The 17,168-nt window shown below is 38.3% G+C and overlaps 4 protein-coding genes across 4 annotated transcripts; 1 reads left to right on the forward strand and 3 right to left on the reverse strand.

Moving 5' to 3' along the window:
• Positions 1 to 2,709: 2,709 nt before the first annotated feature.
• Positions 2,710 to 3,920, forward strand: LOC110737688. The gene is made up of 2 exons (XM_021918020.1): positions 2,710 to 3,111; positions 3,200 to 3,920. The coding sequence occupies exons 1-2, from the start codon at positions 2,856 to 2,858 to the stop codon at positions 3,814 to 3,816; spliced, it is 873 nt and encodes a 290-aa protein (XP_021773712.1). The 5' UTR covers positions 2,710 to 2,855; the 3' UTR covers positions 3,817 to 3,920.
• Positions 3,921 to 3,989: 69 nt separating this feature from the next.
• LOC110737689 lies at positions 3,990 to 4,978 on the reverse strand. The gene is made up of 3 exons (XM_021918021.1): positions 4,755 to 4,978; positions 4,259 to 4,675; positions 3,990 to 4,174 (listed from the first exon to the last, which is right to left on the reverse strand). The coding sequence occupies exons 1-3, from the start codon at positions 4,767 to 4,769 to the stop codon at positions 4,034 to 4,036; spliced, it is 573 nt and encodes a 190-aa protein (XP_021773713.1). The 5' UTR covers positions 4,770 to 4,978; the 3' UTR covers positions 3,990 to 4,033.
• A 2,656-nt stretch (positions 4,979 to 7,634) lies between these two features.
• LOC110737471 (cell number regulator 2-like) lies at positions 7,635 to 9,767 on the reverse strand. Its single transcript, XM_021917831.1, has 4 exons — positions 9,762 to 9,767; positions 8,611 to 8,725; positions 8,109 to 8,321; positions 7,635 to 8,002 (listed from the first exon to the last, which is right to left on the reverse strand). Exons 1-4 carry the CDS (start codon positions 9,765 to 9,767, stop codon positions 7,923 to 7,925), a joined length of 414 nt encoding a protein of 137 aa, XP_021773523.1. The 3' UTR covers positions 7,635 to 7,922.
• A 2,777-nt stretch (positions 9,768 to 12,544) lies between these two features.
• On the reverse strand, positions 12,545 to 15,502 carry LOC110737690 (E3 ubiquitin-protein ligase RBBP6). The gene is made up of 3 exons (XM_021918023.1): positions 15,161 to 15,502; positions 13,116 to 14,870; positions 12,545 to 13,014 (listed from the first exon to the last, which is right to left on the reverse strand). The coding sequence occupies exons 1-3, from the start codon at positions 15,206 to 15,208 to the stop codon at positions 12,949 to 12,951; spliced, it is 1,869 nt and encodes a 622-aa protein (XP_021773715.1). The 5' UTR covers positions 15,209 to 15,502; the 3' UTR covers positions 12,545 to 12,948.
• Positions 15,503 to 17,168: the final 1,666 nt, after the last annotated feature.

Raw genomic sequence — 17,168 nt, forward strand, 5'->3', positions numbered from 1 at the left:
ATCATACACATAAGGTCAAAGTTTGGTCAAAAATCAGACAGATCAGACCATCCATATAAGCAAAAATAAAGTGAACTAAATAAGGCCTTAGTTTGTAACTATATTAATAATTCAATTCGTATAAGAAATTACTTAGAGTTCTTATGTTGGGTTTAAAATTATGGTTAGTTTAAAATCATATTGGGTTAAAATCAGGTTGTGTTAAAATAGGGTTGGGTTAATATCAGTTTGGGTAGAAACAAATTAGATTGTATTGGGTATTTGTCAGGTCAATTTCAAGTTGGATGGAGTTCAAGATGGGTCAAACTAATTCGATTTGAGTTTAAATCAGGTCAAATTGGTTTCGGTTGAGTTCAGGTCGAGTCAAAATCAGTGCCGGATTAAGTTAAAATCGGGTCAAATTCGGATTCTAGTTGAGTTTAGGTTAGTTACAGATCAAGTATGTGTCCTGAATTTCTCGGATCAAATCAGATCGGTTATAATTCAAAATAGATTTTTTTTTTCTTTTTTTTTTTTTATTTTAAATTTTGGGTTGGGTCAGTTTGACACCTCTACTAGTTCCAATGTTACCCAAAATGCTGGAAATGAACTCAATCGCCTTATTGTAGGTTTTCAACTGGGACTTGTTATTCATCGCCCGCAAATCTCTACATAAAGCCCACATTTTATAATTTTTTGACAAATTTGCCCTTTTTATAATTTTAACGGAAGATAAATTTTTCGCACTAAAAAAATGTGGAGCAGCACCGGATCGCCGAGGATCACCGGAGAATCGCCGTCGTCATCGGAAAACGAGGTTCGTAACGCATCGTAAGGACGAAATGGTGGCTGGCGCCTAGCCAAAAGGCCATGCCGTGGTTGTGGCGCCTAGCCAGGACGCCGCCACCGTGGTCACGGCGCCTGGTGGAGAAGCCTCGACCATAGTAGCGGCGCGTGGCCAGGACGCCGCAGCCACGGCCAAGGCGCCTGGCCACCACGCCGCCACCATGGCGGCGGCGTCCTGACCAGGCGCCCCGGCCGTGGCTCCGGCGTCCTGGCCAGGCGCCAGTAGGGGAATATTTTTTTTTTTTTTTTATTTTTTAATTTAATCCCCTTTTTTTTTTTTTGTTTGTTTTTGTTAATTTAATCTTATTGTAATTATATTTATACGTTATATGTTATTGTTACAGGATTATGGTGGAGACGGAAATGATTACAGTGGGTTTTTTGTACATGATGGCCTGTTCGAAGATGCTCAACAAGCGATTGATTGGGCAAAACAGGTTGCAATTAGATCAGGCTTTTGTTTAGTAGTAGCAACTCATAAATCTCAACGGGATGGTAGAATGGATCGCATTTTGAGATGCGACCGTTATCGCAAAAGAGAAGAACGAGATTTCAGTAAAGCGATTCGGTTTGACTCAAAGCGGAAAGGTTGTGGGTGTCAGTTCCGAGTTAAGGTTCGACAACATCAAAGGCGTGACGGTTGGGAAGTGAAGGGTTACGACAAATGGGGATATCACAACCATGAGCTGATAGCATACAAAGTGGGGCATCGGCAGTTAAGCGGTCTAAGTCCAGCTGCGAAACTAGTTGTAAAAGAAATGAGTGATGCTCAAGTGAAGCCCGCTAAAATATTAGCGTCTGTGTTAGAGAAATTCCCCGAAGACCAGCCAAACCGAAGACACATCTACAACGTCAGACAGAAATTGAGGTTTGAACGGTCAGAGGGAAGGAACCCTATACAGCAGCTTCTGCACCAGGCACAAGCACGTGGTTACCTTTACTGGTTTGAATCTGACGAAGACACATCGGAGGTAACTCATTTGTTCCTTGTCCATCCTGATTGTGCTGATATGATTTCGTCTTGGCCATCTGTGATTTTGATCGATTCAACGTACAAGACAAACAAGTACAAGTTCCCACTGGTTGAGATGGTTGGGATGGCTCCAACGAACCAGAACTTTCTGATTGGTTATGCAGTCATGAAGGATGAGACGGCTGCGAGTTACCGTTGGGTGTTGGAAAAGTTGAGAAACTACATCGGCCCAAATGTACAGCCATCGGCCATCGTAAGTGATTGTGAGGGAGGTCTTTTTGCCCCTATAGCGGAGCTGTTTCCGGAGTCGAGCCATTTACTGTGCACATGGCACATCAACAACTGCGTGAAAGTCAAAGCCTACAACCTTTTCAACAAGAACTTAGATTCAGCAGAGAGATTGGTAAATGGTAAGTGGCGGAAGATCCTGCAAGCTACCACGGAGGCAGAGTACGATCGAGCCTTGGAAAACTTAAAGGATGCGTACAAGTGGTGCCCGCCAATCGTAGACTATGTGATGCATCAGTGGGTACCTCAGAGGGAAAAGTTTGTCAAATATTGGATGAACCAAGTTCTTCATTTTGGGAACACTACGACATGCAGAGTCGAGAGCGCTCATAGAGCTTTGAAGGACTGGATTGATTCTTCCACGGCTGCTCTGGATACACTGTTCGAGAGAATAAACAAGGCTATTGATACTCAGAGGAACGGCATCAAGAACTATCTCGAGGACTCCAGACGACGACATGGCATGTTGTATGGCCATTTCATATTTAAGATTCTCCATGGTCGTGTGTCACACCACTGTTTGGGGTTGATTCTGAGCGAGTATACCAGGATGAGGGAGTTGGGCGATGAAGTGGCTATTCGGTGCGGATGTGCTATATCAATGACTCATGGATTACCTTGTGCATGCACCATTCACCGCGTAATTACGCAAGACAGGGCGTCGTTACATGTCGATCAGGTTCATCCATTCTGGCGGACGCTCGTTATCGGAGAGCATGCTGTTCCGCATACGGTTCACCGTGAACAGGAGGAGTTGGAGCAGTTTCAGATGATGTTTGACCAAGTGTCCTCCAGTCACCCTTCGATCATTCGTAGTGCTACACACATACTTCATGACATGTTCAATACATCGTGTTTGGATACCGAGGAACCGGAAGGGGTCGAGCGACCTAGGGGTCGACAACCACGGCGGAACAAGAGTGCGTTTGAGTACATTCGCGGTCGTGGCCGTGGCCGTGGCCGTGGTCGTACATCCTCATCAAGTGGCAGCCAATCATCGTCGTCGGTGAATATGCCCGGCACCGGTAAGACATTCGACTTCAATTTCTTTTGTTGACTGTTTGATTAGTTTACTGTTGACTTGTTTATTGTGTTTATTGATGTGTGTAACAGGGAGAATGGACATTGAACATTTTCCATATAAGGACAGGATCCCTAATATCATGATGCCATTCTTGGACGGGTGGAATGATGTCATTGCAGATGGTAACTGCGGATTTCGGGTTGTGGCGGATGTGTTTCAAATGGGTGAAGACAACTACGGTTTAGTGCGGCAGTTGATGTACAGTGAAATCGCATCAAACCGAGATGTGTATGGCCATGTGTACGGCGAGGACTTGGATAGGTCTCTGCAGCGTATCCGGTGGGGAGGGGGACCTTGCGGTCAAAATCATTGGTTCGATGCGCCACTTGATCTCTTTGCCGTTGCAAACATCTACAAGTGTGCAGTCATGCATTTCGGCCTTGGTTTACATAGTCGAGCCTATTATCCATGTACAACGGTTCTGCCCTGGTGTTCGCGCGAGACCGTCACCAGACCGGTAAGGGACGTTGCTATTGGATTTCTTGGGCCGTCATACAGACATTTTATCCGATTAGACATGTCACCCGATTTTCCGGTCCCAAATATCATACCGAAGTGGTATGAAATTCGTAGAGCAAGCGTGGAGGGTTGGGATGCTTTGTACCATGCTCGCGTGCAACAGTGGAACAATTTAATTGCCATGTAGTTTTTGTTGATGTACACCTACCTTTTACTATGAGGCCTTGTATTGTCAATACTATGTCATTTCTATGTGTTCATTTTTAAAAGATAATGTTTCATTTTAAAAACTAACAACAATAATTTCAAATATTACAAACTAAAATGATAATATTGAATTTTAAAAACTAAGAACAATAATGTCAAATATTACAAACTAAAAAGATAATGTCTAATTTCAAATATCAGTAATCCCTCTGTGACGCCCACTGCCACTGCTCAAGGGTCCGTTCCAGATCGTCAATAACAGCTCTGCCTGATGCACTCGTCATGCAGTCCCTTTCCTCAAAAAGTCGGTGTCCCAACTGCATAATCTTGCCCATCCACTACACAAAACAAAAAACATGAAACGACGTATTATACATATATATATTAAAATAAGAGAACAACAAATAAAAGATGAGACGTACCGCATAAGAGGCAGTGGCAGGTGGCACATCGTCATCATCTGCGTCGTCGATGTCTTTAATCAACCTCGGGTGCGAGTGCCGGATGTACCATTCCATGTAGTGCTGGTCACACATGGCAGTCACCCCACTTGGCGGCCGCTGCAGCTCCGCCGTCCATAGGCGGGCAACCATCGGAAACTGCTCCCACATGGATATCATGTTTGACGGCCATTGGACGACGTACTCCTTCGACGACGCAGATCGTACCGCCTTACTGGGCCATGCCGGTGGAGGTGGGACAACTTGGACAAATCCAAGCTGGCGAAGACAGCGCTGCGGCATGTACGCCTCTACGATCTCGCGATACTGAATCAGTCCAGTGTAGAGGGTCCTGGGTACCCTATTACTAGGGTTCTGGCCGAAAGGCATCCAGTTCACCTGCACATTATTTAAAATCAGTAACAGTCATAAAATAAAGCATCAGATTGTAAAAGTAGAAATAATTTAATCACTGTACCTCTAAGGGGGACATCCTGTCAAGCGATAACCGTATGGAGCGCAGGCGGTCAACGGACTTCTTCTCGACACGCGGACTCCACGCACAGGCACGTGGCTGGCCATCACCAATGGGAACCGGGTCGCGGTGTGGTCGAAACGCAGGAAAATACTCGTATATCCAGGTCTGTAACAACGTCAGACATCCAGTGATACCTGCTGCATCAGCCCGGCTCGAGAATCCTAACTGGCGATACAGATACGCCAGCGTAGCCGACCCCCAAGAAAACTGGCCTACTCTGTCGGGCTCACACGCGTCAACTATGTCGCGTGGCCTGAGCTTGTTCCCGCTCTTATCCGGAAACAAGGTACACCCGAGAAGAAGAAAAACATATGCAGCCAGCTGTGTGTCCTGCGTCCTACGTGCCGTAGGGTGCAAACATCGCTGCAAGACGGCTGCGATCTTAACGCCGCCGTGATCCCACACACCAAGTGCCGATGTGTACAGCGCAGCCCTATCCACCGCCAACAGCTCCGCTAGTAAATCTGCCTGATCCGCATCAGTGACGACAGATGCTCGGTTTCCCTCCACGGGAATCCCAAGGATGGCCTCGACGTCATGCAACATGATCGTCATCTCACCGAACGGAAGGTGGAACGAGTTCGTATCCGGCTGCCATCGCTCAACGAAAGCCGTGATCAGCGTCCAGTCAATCCTGTCGTGCATGGTGGCAAGAAGGTGACTCACTCTAGTGGCCCTCAATCGCCCGACCATCTCGCTCTCCTCCGGCCAAGCATCAGCCCAGCTACACAAAAACCTACAAGTCTTTTCCCGGGTTTGGCATTTCAAAATGCCTGTATCCAAAGCCCTCTCCTGGTCCTCCCAAATACGGGTAGCGATGTGTCCTAAAAAGCTAGGAATCACACTCCCGTCTATAGGTCCCCCGGCCACCTCACCCCTCACCATCCAAGAATCATTAACGGCCCTCGACCGTTTTCTGCTACCCGCAGACACAGTGGACGCAGATGATGTGCCAGATCTACTAACAAACCTACCATCTCGACCCTTACGCACATCTACCCTATGCGTCTCATACGTATCATCAAGTCTCTGACTGAATGGACCGTAATCATCATATGGTCCACTCTGATCGTCGACATCCTCATCTGCATCATCCTCGTCCTCGACCTCCTCCTCCTCGACCTCCTCCTCCTCCTCCTCCTCATCATCATCATCATCTTGATCGTCCGCAGAACAGTGCACCCGTTCTCTGCGGGCCGAGGCCGAAATACCACGGGATCTAACGTGTCTGGGCCCCGAGCTCTCCATTGAGTATATCGTACTCCTCACGACGTCAATACTCTTCCCCGCACCAGGTCTAAATTGCGATGCCTAACTCCAAGTAAATAACGAAACATAATAACGAAAACAAATTAAAAAAAGTCGAAAATAAACACAAAAGCAAATAAACATGTCACGGAAATAAAATTATAAACATAAAAAATATAAAATTAAAACAAATAAAAAAACAAAATTTAAAAAAAAAAAGATAAAAAAAAAAGGGAACATACAATTTAAAATAAAGAAAAACAAATTTTTTAAAAAAAAAAAAAAAAAAAAAACGAAAATAAAATTTAAAATTAAAAAAAAACAAAAAAAAAATTTAAAAAAAAAAAAAAAGAACGAGGCGCCTAGGCAAGGCGCCCTTGCGGTGGTGTCGGCGCCTAGCCCAGACGCCACTACCACGGCCGTGGCGCCTAGCCTCTGCGCCGCCGCCGTGGTGTTGGCGTCTGGGCTAGGCGCCGCCACCACCGTACGGGCGCCTTGCCTAGGCGCCTCCTCCGTGGTGGTGGCGTCTCTCCTTGGCGCCACACCGTCGCCGGAGGTTTTTTTTTTTAAAAAAAATTACAAAAATTAGAAAAATTACCTTCTGGCCGGCAAACCGCCTTCCGCCCACCGCCGGTGCCGCCACTTCCTTGCCGGGCCGCCTCGACATAGCTTTGGAAATAATTTAGAGAGAGAAAGTGGAAGTAGAGAGTAGAGAGAGAAATTGTGTGTTTTTTAGTATGAGGGCAAAAGTGTCATTTCACTCTTATTTTGTGGGCTTTATGTAGGAATTTGCGGGCGATGTTTAACAGTTCACTTTCAACTTCGTACTTCTTACAGTTCTGCTCTCTAAACTTCAACTATTTGTTTTCCCTTATTAGCAACATTTTAGGCTCTTATATTTTGTTCTGTTTTGTTCAATTATTTTCCCGACGAAAATAAAATTTAAAGATCATGCATTTGGTTTATTTATTTAATGATTTTGGATGGAGTGAAGCATAAATGAGTTAAATTAATTTATGTGATTATGATTTTATATATTTGAGTATTTAGCTGCTTTCAAAAAAAAAAAATTAATAATGAGTATTTAGCTGGTTTATAAAAAAAAATTGAGTATTTAGCTCAACAGTCTATATCAAGTTATCAATTCTGTTTCTTCAAAAAAAAAAATTACTCTGCTCTCTTACCCTCTATTTTCTTACAAAAATGCCAAAATCTTATGTGAAAATGATTACATGAATGGCTCAAGATCGAATGATTCCGTGCTCAATACATGATACCAGATACTACTCCCTCTGTTTTTTTTTAAATGCCCCTAGTAATAACACGCATGCTGATGTAAAACTTTGACCAATAATATTTTTAATTATCATTAACTATAAATTATAACAATTGAATATTAATAATCTATTTATTGAGATGATTTCAACAAGTATCCACAAAACTTTATTTTTTCTTATGTATAATTCACAAACAATGGTTAAAATAAGACTAATGAATAGTGCCAAAATTTGAAATGGGACACTTAAAAAACACCGAGAGAGTTCACTTACTCAGAAAAGATGATAAGGAGGATGTTTTGGACATAAATTAATGTGATGATAATGCAAGTCCGACGTCCGAACTCTTAGCTTTAAAAGTAGAAATCATTAATCATGCAGTTGTTGAATTCTTAGCCAGATCATTGGAACAGTGTATGAACTTCTAATGTACCTTAATCATGATACATTACTACAACTTAAAAACTGCATACTTAAAGCATATTAGATGATTAAACATGTCTGTAAATCTGTAATACATACGAAATCTCCCAACTTCGCCTAGATCAGATCTTTCAATGGTACTGCAGATCGATGCTTGAACTTAGTGTCGCACCATTCCAGAAGGCACTTGTGGAGGCATCGCGATTCCAGGGTTTTGTCTTTCCATGTTGCCATACCATCCTAAACACATTCACAAATATTTTCAATCATCACGTTCATAAACTTAACGTTATATATCAGCGCACATTCAGCACATAATTGCTTTGACATATGAGAGATTGGCTACCGAGTGCAAGACGGTAGCCGCGGTGTTGAAGCTCACGGTACTCTTGACATAAGGCACAATACTCACAGAAGCAGTGGGAACAGAAATCCGCACAGTAGTTCTCTCGAATTCCAAGCTGTGCCTTCAACTTTGAGCGGTATGTGCACGAGTATATCGAATGGCAGCCGGTTAAGCAGCAAAGTAGAGTATACAATGTTCCGCTTGTACTACATGCTGCACCACATCCATCAGTGAAATTTGTCACATACATTGATAATTTGATACTGATAATAATAGCCATACCATGAGAATAAGATTACATAAATAGTAGTGTAATAGTATCATCTAAAAACTACGAATACAACTACTTTCATCTGTCTATATATAGTTGTCACATTAATAGATCAGATTCAATGTGTTAACTAATTCCTAATATGTTTCAAAAAAAAGTTAATTCCTAATAGAGGGAGTACTAAAGTTAGACATAGCTAGCGGTTCGGATTACATAATATTGTACACTTACATGTCGAGCCTCTGTCAACGATCTCTGCTATCCGTCCAAAGGTGATGCAGGGACTCCAACATGTTAGGCAACCTGTAGAATTAGGATTGTTAGGGGATAAAATTGAGCTTGCAAACTATAGTTATTGTAGTGATTTTGGAACAAGGCAAATTCATGCTATCAAAATCAGATAACATCAAATGTGTTGTCAAAAAAGTACTAATAAAATACAAAAGAAAGATTACATCAAATAATGCGCTAGACATTTAGTGGCAAAGCTAGAGATTATAGAAATAAGATTTTATGTATGTTAAGATAGATGAATTGAACTAGCTAGGCCCTTTAAGAGTAAGTGAATGGTGGCTAATTGACTACTCCTTCTGTCTCTATTTTTTTTTTTTTGTCGTATTTGACTTTTTATGGTCTCCAAGACACGTCTTAAAACATACATAACTTCATTTCTATACGCGTAAAAATTATAAAATCTTGATATTTATAAAATATACAATGAGACGAATCTAACCAAATCACACATGCCTATATTAGCATTTATAAATTAATGGGTATTTATGGTCAAATTTTTTAAAATTTAACCCCAATTATTTGCAATAGGGCAAAAAAAAAAAAAAGGGGATAGAGGAAGTATATATGCATGTTAAACAAACTAAACAAGCAAAGATTCTTCTATACACTTGGATGCGCCTAAACAAGCTAACTTGTTCCTTTATTTGTTTTCTTTTAATTTATGTACAAGAGAAAACATGTAATATAATAATATATCCCTTGGTAACTCTCAAAAATTAGTATGTAGTCATCCGGAGTATGCAACTTGCTCTTGCCATTTTTTTTTTTTCTCTTTACACTGATAAATTAGTTGGATCTAAGTTTTTAATTTTCTGCCTATAAATAGCCATTGTTGATATGATGATAAATTGATAAGAGCGAGGTTGCACATGGCTTTCCATACTATTTTAAGTACTTGTCTCAAAATTTAATCAAAATTATATCCGTAGTACTTTTTATTAATTTCAAAAAAATTTGTAGGAGCAAGTTTTACTTTTATAAATTGATATACTTTGACTTGTGACACTATTTAGAAACTCTAATTTGACTAACTTTTATGATTCTACCTAGTCATGTGAGATTTTGTTAGATTCGTCTTGATACACTACCTCCATTTTTTATTAATTACAATAAAGGGTTACTATTTGTGAAATAAAATATTCATTTGTTGCAAATAATAAGAAACAAAGGTAGTATAATTTTCACTTACTGATAATTAAAGCATTAGTGATTAAACTTTTACATCGGCAAACATAATAAAGAAAACATGTTAACTATTGAGTATAAAAAAAAAATAAAAAAATAAAAAAATAAAAGAACAGAGGAATTTTTTTTTTTTTTTTTTTTGGTTGGGTACGTGCTAAAAATCTCCGCTAGGACATTGATACTGGCCATACTGCGGTGCAGGCTGAGGAGCATAGGGCTGCTGGCCATACATGATCAACGAATAATATGAAACACAAAAATTATGATGGAATTACGAAATGATGTATTATGGAGCTAACTTAAGTGATTTTGGAGGACTAAACTATAGATTTAGTATGCAAAAGACTGAAAGTTATAAATCTATTGATGTAGTACAAGACAGCCTGCCTAGATGTAGTTGCATTGAATTTTCTAACCACTCAATGTTTGTAGATAAGGTTTTAACGACGACTTTGTCAAGAAGACTTACATAAGTTGCCCCAGTCAATACGAATGATTTTGGTACTATCCAAGCAGCCAAGAAATTTCTTATCTTTGGAAGAAAATCTGTGGTTCATGCCCTTCTTTATCCGTATTTGAGACATAGTATACTCGTAGTAAAGAACCCTTGTGTTTCATTATATGTGTTATCTTAATTAGATTTGACGTTTTTGAAAACATATAGCAATAAATTTGTATACTCTTTAACTTGAGAGAATTCAGTTCCAACTTCGGATCCACTAATGATGAGTTGATATTAAAGGGGAATAGGATGCAAGAGGATTATATTATTTACAATGAAGTGTGTACGGTTTTAGATAAGTCCAAATTAAGAATTTCCTAAGTTGTTAGTGTAACATAAATTAATTGTTAGTGATGATGAAGCCTCATTTTGGGAATTGAACAATATATTATCTTATGGTAAATTATAATGTAATTGGAGCACCATGTTTAGGGCTCCTTTCGGAGCAATCACAACAAGCGCGCCTTGTAAGGTTGGTGTGCGTGACATACATGTATATATAGCACATGAGTTAGCACATGAGTGACATGCACCAACCTTAAGCGTGTGAGTTAGCATCTTTAGATCTTTACTAATGGGCATTGGTGAAAATACAAAACTACTCATTTAATCAAAAGGAGGATCGGTATTTAAGATCCTTCAGCTGACCAACCATTCTAGTTAGTTATAAAAGGCCATGCACCAGCTATCTAATTTTATCAATGAAGGTTCTTCGATTATTGCTTTTAAAATTAATGAACATTTCAAAAATCATACTTGTATATTGTAATAGAATCACCGAGAAACATGGGACAAAAAAAAAAAAAAAAAAAAAAAAAAAAAAAAAAAAAAAAAAACAGTAAATAAATTGCCTGGATCAACTGGATGTAATTAGTTGAAGATTTTCTTAAATCAATCTACAAATATTGTTCCTTTTATAGATAAATCAATTTTCTTATTTTATATTTCTATTACTCCAACTATTTTAGATTATGGGGAGTAGCCTTGAGAAAAAACAAGCCTAATCTTTTCTCAACTTGGCATTGGTGGCTTAATTGTAGTTGCTCAGCAAAGTTTTGAAGATATAAATTGGTTGGTACGGTTGATCCTGTGCATCTTAAAAACCCAGCGGATGGTTCAAGGATCATGGGCCCAATTGTTTGGACTTGTGTTGGACTCCAACGAAGTCATGTTGGCATGTACGAGTATACCAATTGTTTTCGATGGAGTTCAAATTTTGGTTAAAATTATTGAGTAATACAAGCTGTATATGTATGCCTCTATTGATTGATAAGTTTTCTTCACACGGCACAATTGGTGTGACTGAATGTACGACCCACGACTTTGATCATATGATAGAAATTTTGGCCTGGGTCATCTCGCCTTGTATGATACTTTCACAATTGACTGTGGTCGGAATGTCAATGCGAAGGGACAGATGCTGAAGATTACCTCTCTAACATGTAAAAAAAATTCTCTCATATTGTTAAGTTGGTAGGATGATGAATAACAACATAAAAGATTGATCACAAGTTCACAACCATGAGAAACCCCACTTCCACACCTTCCGCAAGCAAGAGGCAAAATCCACGTTAAGAAGGTGCATTCAAAGCCCTCATTTATCAATCCTGTGATTTCTGTTGTTTACTTTGTTGTTTCTTGCTTCATCCAGTGTGCTTTAATTAGTCTCAAATCATATAAATCTGTACTTCGTCTGAATCTGAATTAAGTGCAGCTTTATGGCCTTAATTATCTACAAAAGTCTATGAAATCACCAAGTTAAGGTCCTATAGTTGTTTATAGACAAATTAAATTAACGTCATATGTAAATACACTCTCATACGCATATGGAATCCAGAGTGCCAATTCCTACAATAGATACAATACAATCACGTCCAACCAAATGAAGTTGAGCTTCGGTTTTTTTTCCATTAAATCTGTGAGGCTGGTGTATAATGTACAGCCATGAGAGCAAATTGGGATTCTTGAGAACACAGACTGTTACAGTAATATTAAGCCATATTCAGTGAATTAGAGTACAGCGCACTCGATGAATAAATTTAGAGTACTGCTTTCGACTAATTTTTAATGAAAATTCTAACTAGGTCACACCATTTGCAGATATAATTCTATACTGCATTGGCAAAAAATCACACGACGTCCGACCTTCAGTAGCCAAGATTGGACAAAAATATCTAAAAGACATTAAAAAGAAATGGGGCAAAACATTATTGAATTAAAACACAATTCCACTTCTGTTTTACAAGATTGCACCAGTAGAGCATTTTTTTCTGCCAAATTCATATTGGCATATTGCTACCATGCAATTCAGAGAGCTTTCATAACTTCTAGTCTAGACACTAAAGTTAAAGTTACAACATCAGGTAAACAACAAGAGAACAACATCATCAGCAGTTCAAAATGAAGGGAGTGTTAGTAAGACAGCTAATTGACCTTCATCATTCAACATGGAAAGAAAACGAAAAATTTAAAGAGACCATTCAAAGATTTAACCTGTTTCTGAGTATCATCAGATTCTGTTCATGACTTGCCTGCTCAATTCCATATCAGCAAGAACCCAAACTCCAGCGGCACTATGGATATTTGAATTAACGTTTCAGTTGCCTTCTGGCTAATGCGGGGGCTTTCTTTGGGATATAGACCTTGTATCTTACCTACAAAGATACACGCAAAATACTCAAAGGATCAGATTCAATACTCTTACATATCATGACAACATGCAATAAAATCTATCTATAATTAAAATAAAACCTACCTGCACCATTTCACCACCCCGCATCACAGACATTGTCTTCTGCTGAAACTGTGCATCCTCATCGGCTTTATTGGTACTATCATTTGTGCATTGTTCATCAGAAACTGAAGCTAAAGCTGAAGCTGAAGCTGAAGCCGAAGCCTCAGAAAGAGCAAAAGTATCAACTTTTACAGTCCTATCTTCGGAATCAATTTGATGAGACGCAGAGTCCCTAGTAGAATCCTTACTAATAGTTTCTTGCGGTACAGAAAGTTTAGACAGAGAATTATCTAGTGACATCAGCCTCTCATTAGTATTCCTCACTATAGTTTCTTTAGGGGTAGACACGTTTTTCTGTAAAGATTCTTGTGAGATCAACTGTCGCTTCCAGGTATTCTTTGCTCCAAGAAAATCTTTCCTAGACATGGATAAGCCAACATTAGGTCTGCTATTAACAAAATCACCGGAGGCCTTACTCTTTTCTTCTGTATGGGCAGTTCCAACATTTGCCCTCAATAGATCAGCATTATTATCTTTAGACAGACCAGTATCTTCCAATGGACCAGGTAAATTAGTAGTATTACTAAAATATCTAACATCATTAACATTCTTCCCTACGTTTGGCACAAGTTTAATATTTCCCTCATCACGAGGTGTAGGTTGATCAATAGGTTGTGCCTTCACAATTGAAGACCTTTTCACTTCAACATCATGGTCATCTTTCTTATCAAAAGTAGTTTTGGTTGATAATTTTCCTTGGCGCTTGAGTAGATTCTCCAAGGCCTTCTGTCTTAAAATTGCTTCAAGATCCACATGATTTGAACCTGCATTCGAAGTTAAATCCGCACTCCTATTTTCCATCGAGGGAACATTGTCCCCGGACTTGACATAACTTGGACTTAATCCAGCACTTCCCTCAACAACCCGTCTTTGGATTCCCGGGATATCTGAAGTCCTGACAGCAGAAGCAACAGAATCCTTACTTGGCTCATCCAAGGACCTTTTCTTAGAACTAACATCATGCATACATGAAACAGCTTCTCTTCCACTAACACCATCAATACTATCATTGCTCTTGCTAGGATAGTCATCATACTCAAACACAATTTCATCTTCATGCCTATCATCCTTATTCAACTCTTGTTCTTCAGGGACCTCTCTATCCTTCATAACAACTATAACAGATTTCAGTCTCTTAGGATTACTCTTCTCGAACACCCTCTCCTCGTTATAATGACTACTACTCTCACTATGCACGCTACATGGAGAGCAGCTTCTTGACCTATGCCTACTCCTCTTACTCCCACTCTTTTTCCTATCCTTTTCTCTCCCCTTTCGTTCCTTTGATTCTACCTTCTCTTCTTTCTTCCCAAATTCTCTCTCACTATCACCACTTGGTTCACCCACAGAGCAACTCCTAGACCGGCTACTTGAAGAACTAACGCTACGATCCCTCTTTCGCCTCTTCACATGCCGCTTCTTCCTAGAGTCAGAACCTCGCTTCCTCTTCGACTTCTTCAATTTCTTAGCACAAGGAGAGTCATCTCCACTGCTCTCACTCAACAAAGTGCTTTTCTTACTCCTCTTCTTATCTTTCCTACGCCTTTTGTCCCTAGACCTACCTCTCTTCTTACTCCTAGAATCATTCCCTGGACTCGAACACGATACCGACTTAGAAGTGATCGAATCCTCATCAGAAAACAAAACCGAATCATCCCGTTGTTTTAATTTCTTGGGTTTCTCCCTACTGCTCTTAGTTCTCTTCTTGCTATGTTTCTGCTCAGATTGCAATCGTTGCACATACATATATAAGCATCAAAATTGAACCACCAATTCATAAACAATATCATCTAGATTGCAATGAACCAATAAATACCCAATAACCGAATATTTAAATTACCAATCAATAATAAGCCATATATACAATATATTAATTAAATATAAATATCAAGAAACCTAAATCAAACAAATAAACAGCAGAAATTATAAATTTTGGAAAATTAATGTAATAAATTCACAAATTAATCCATCCAAAAAACGTCAAAATAATCAATAAGATTGAGAACCTGAGATCGTTTCGTCTTGCGTTTGGATGAACGCGAACTACTTTTCATGGCGAAAAAATTCAGAGAAACAAACAAATTAGAAGAAAAAATAAACACAAATAAACAAGCATAAAAAACAGCAATAAATTAGGGTTAGAATATAGAAATTACAATTAAGTAGGTTAGATTTAGAGGCGAAGATTGATAAAATTGATTTGCAAAATCAGGAAAAATTTAGGGGAAAATTGTAGTTGAGAAGTTGGAATCAAAGTAGGGGAGAATGAGAGCATCGAGTTTGGCTTGGCTGTTGGTTAATCCATGATCTAAATTCTAAATAGCCATCAAGTTTTGTTAATTATTTTTAATGGTCAAAAACTTTTTAAATTATCTAAAGTAGTCATGTAAATATTGTAACTTTATTAATCACAATACTAATGATCATTATTAGTCACTTTTAAAATTAAAAAGTAAATATAATTAACCTATGGTTAAATTAAGAAAAAAAAAATTACCATTGTATTACGTAGGTATTAACTCTCCCTCTCTCTCCAACTACAAACATCACTTCCATGAACTCATATTCAGAAACCATCCATTTCCATTCTCCACCATAATTTGAAATTCGAATACCATCTTCTACCTTTCAATTTTTCGACCTTAGAACTAGGATTCGAGATATATTCTGAAATTTACGACAAAGGTGGATCGGAGTAGAATTGGGTTTTTTTTTTTCAACCATTGAAGTTTACAAAATTTTGGGCTGCGATTGAATTCGATGGACAACGTCTGGGTTGTGGTTGAATTTCCATATAAAGATCCTATCTTTATTGCATACATATTCAGGTATGTACTAGCTCAAAGTTTTCAATTGAGTTAATTGATTTCGTGTTCTTGATTTTAACGTACTTTGTTTTGTGATAGTAGGTCGTGTTTTTCGATTGGAATGTAGGGTTTTTTATATAGTGTTATAGAGTTTTTTCGTGGATTAATTATATGTAGAATGGGGGGTCATTATTAGCATATTTGATATATATTAATCTGTTGTGTTGTATTTGTTGCAGAATGAATGACCCAATAGTGCTAAGTTTCAATACTGAAGAACTACGAGAATGGAAGAGTATAAGAATTGCGGAGAAGCAAGATTAATGGGTTTTCTCAGATTTAAGAAGGGGAAATGATTTGGAGGGAAAAAGGATGTTTACAGTTTGGAGGGAAAGTAATAAGTAAGGGTGTTAATAGTAATCGTATTACTTAATTACACTTAAGTTAACCATAGTTATCCACTTATCCCTCGAAAAAAAAGTTAACTATAGTTACTTATTAGTCTTAAAAGTGGCTAATAATGGTCATTAGTGTTATAATTAATAAAGTTACAATATTATACGGCTAATTTAGATAATTTAAAAAGTTTTTGGCCACCAAAGATAATTAGCAAAATTTGATGGCTACCAATGAGAATTTCCCAATTCTATTTCCTCAAAAAAAAAAAGAAAAAAAAAAGAATTTCCCAATTCTAAAATTAAATGTTTTATCCCCATTTTAAATTCTCTGCAAAATCTTCGGGTTATTCACTATAGATTTGGTGACAAATCCTTGTTTCGACGCGTTTAGGCCCTATTCTTTTGAGCTACTCTGCTCTGCCCTGGCCTACTTTGCTCAGCCTGCTGAAATCTGTTCTGCTCTGCTGAAATCTGCTCTTCTACTCGGTTTAAAAATAATAATTAATAATAACAATAATAATAATTAATATTTAATAATAATAATAATTAATATTAATTATCATTAATATAATTAATATTTAATAATCATAATAATAATAATTAATAATTTACAATAAAAATAAAAATAATTAATATATAATAATATTAATTAATAATTAAAAATAATAATAATGATTAATAATTAATAACAATTTCTAATTTTATTCGAATGCATACACTTGGCATACTAATCATTCAACATGATGTGAATCAAGGAGTAGCAGATTCAACTATGTTTGCACAATGGCGCAAAGATAGTATGGACGTAG

Source organism: Chenopodium quinoa, unplaced genomic scaffold (assembly GCF_001683475.1).
Source record: "Chenopodium quinoa cultivar QQ74 unplaced genomic scaffold, ASM168347v1, whole genome shotgun sequence".
Classification (NCBI taxonomy): Eukaryota; Viridiplantae; Streptophyta; class Magnoliopsida; order Caryophyllales; family Amaranthaceae; genus Chenopodium; species Chenopodium quinoa.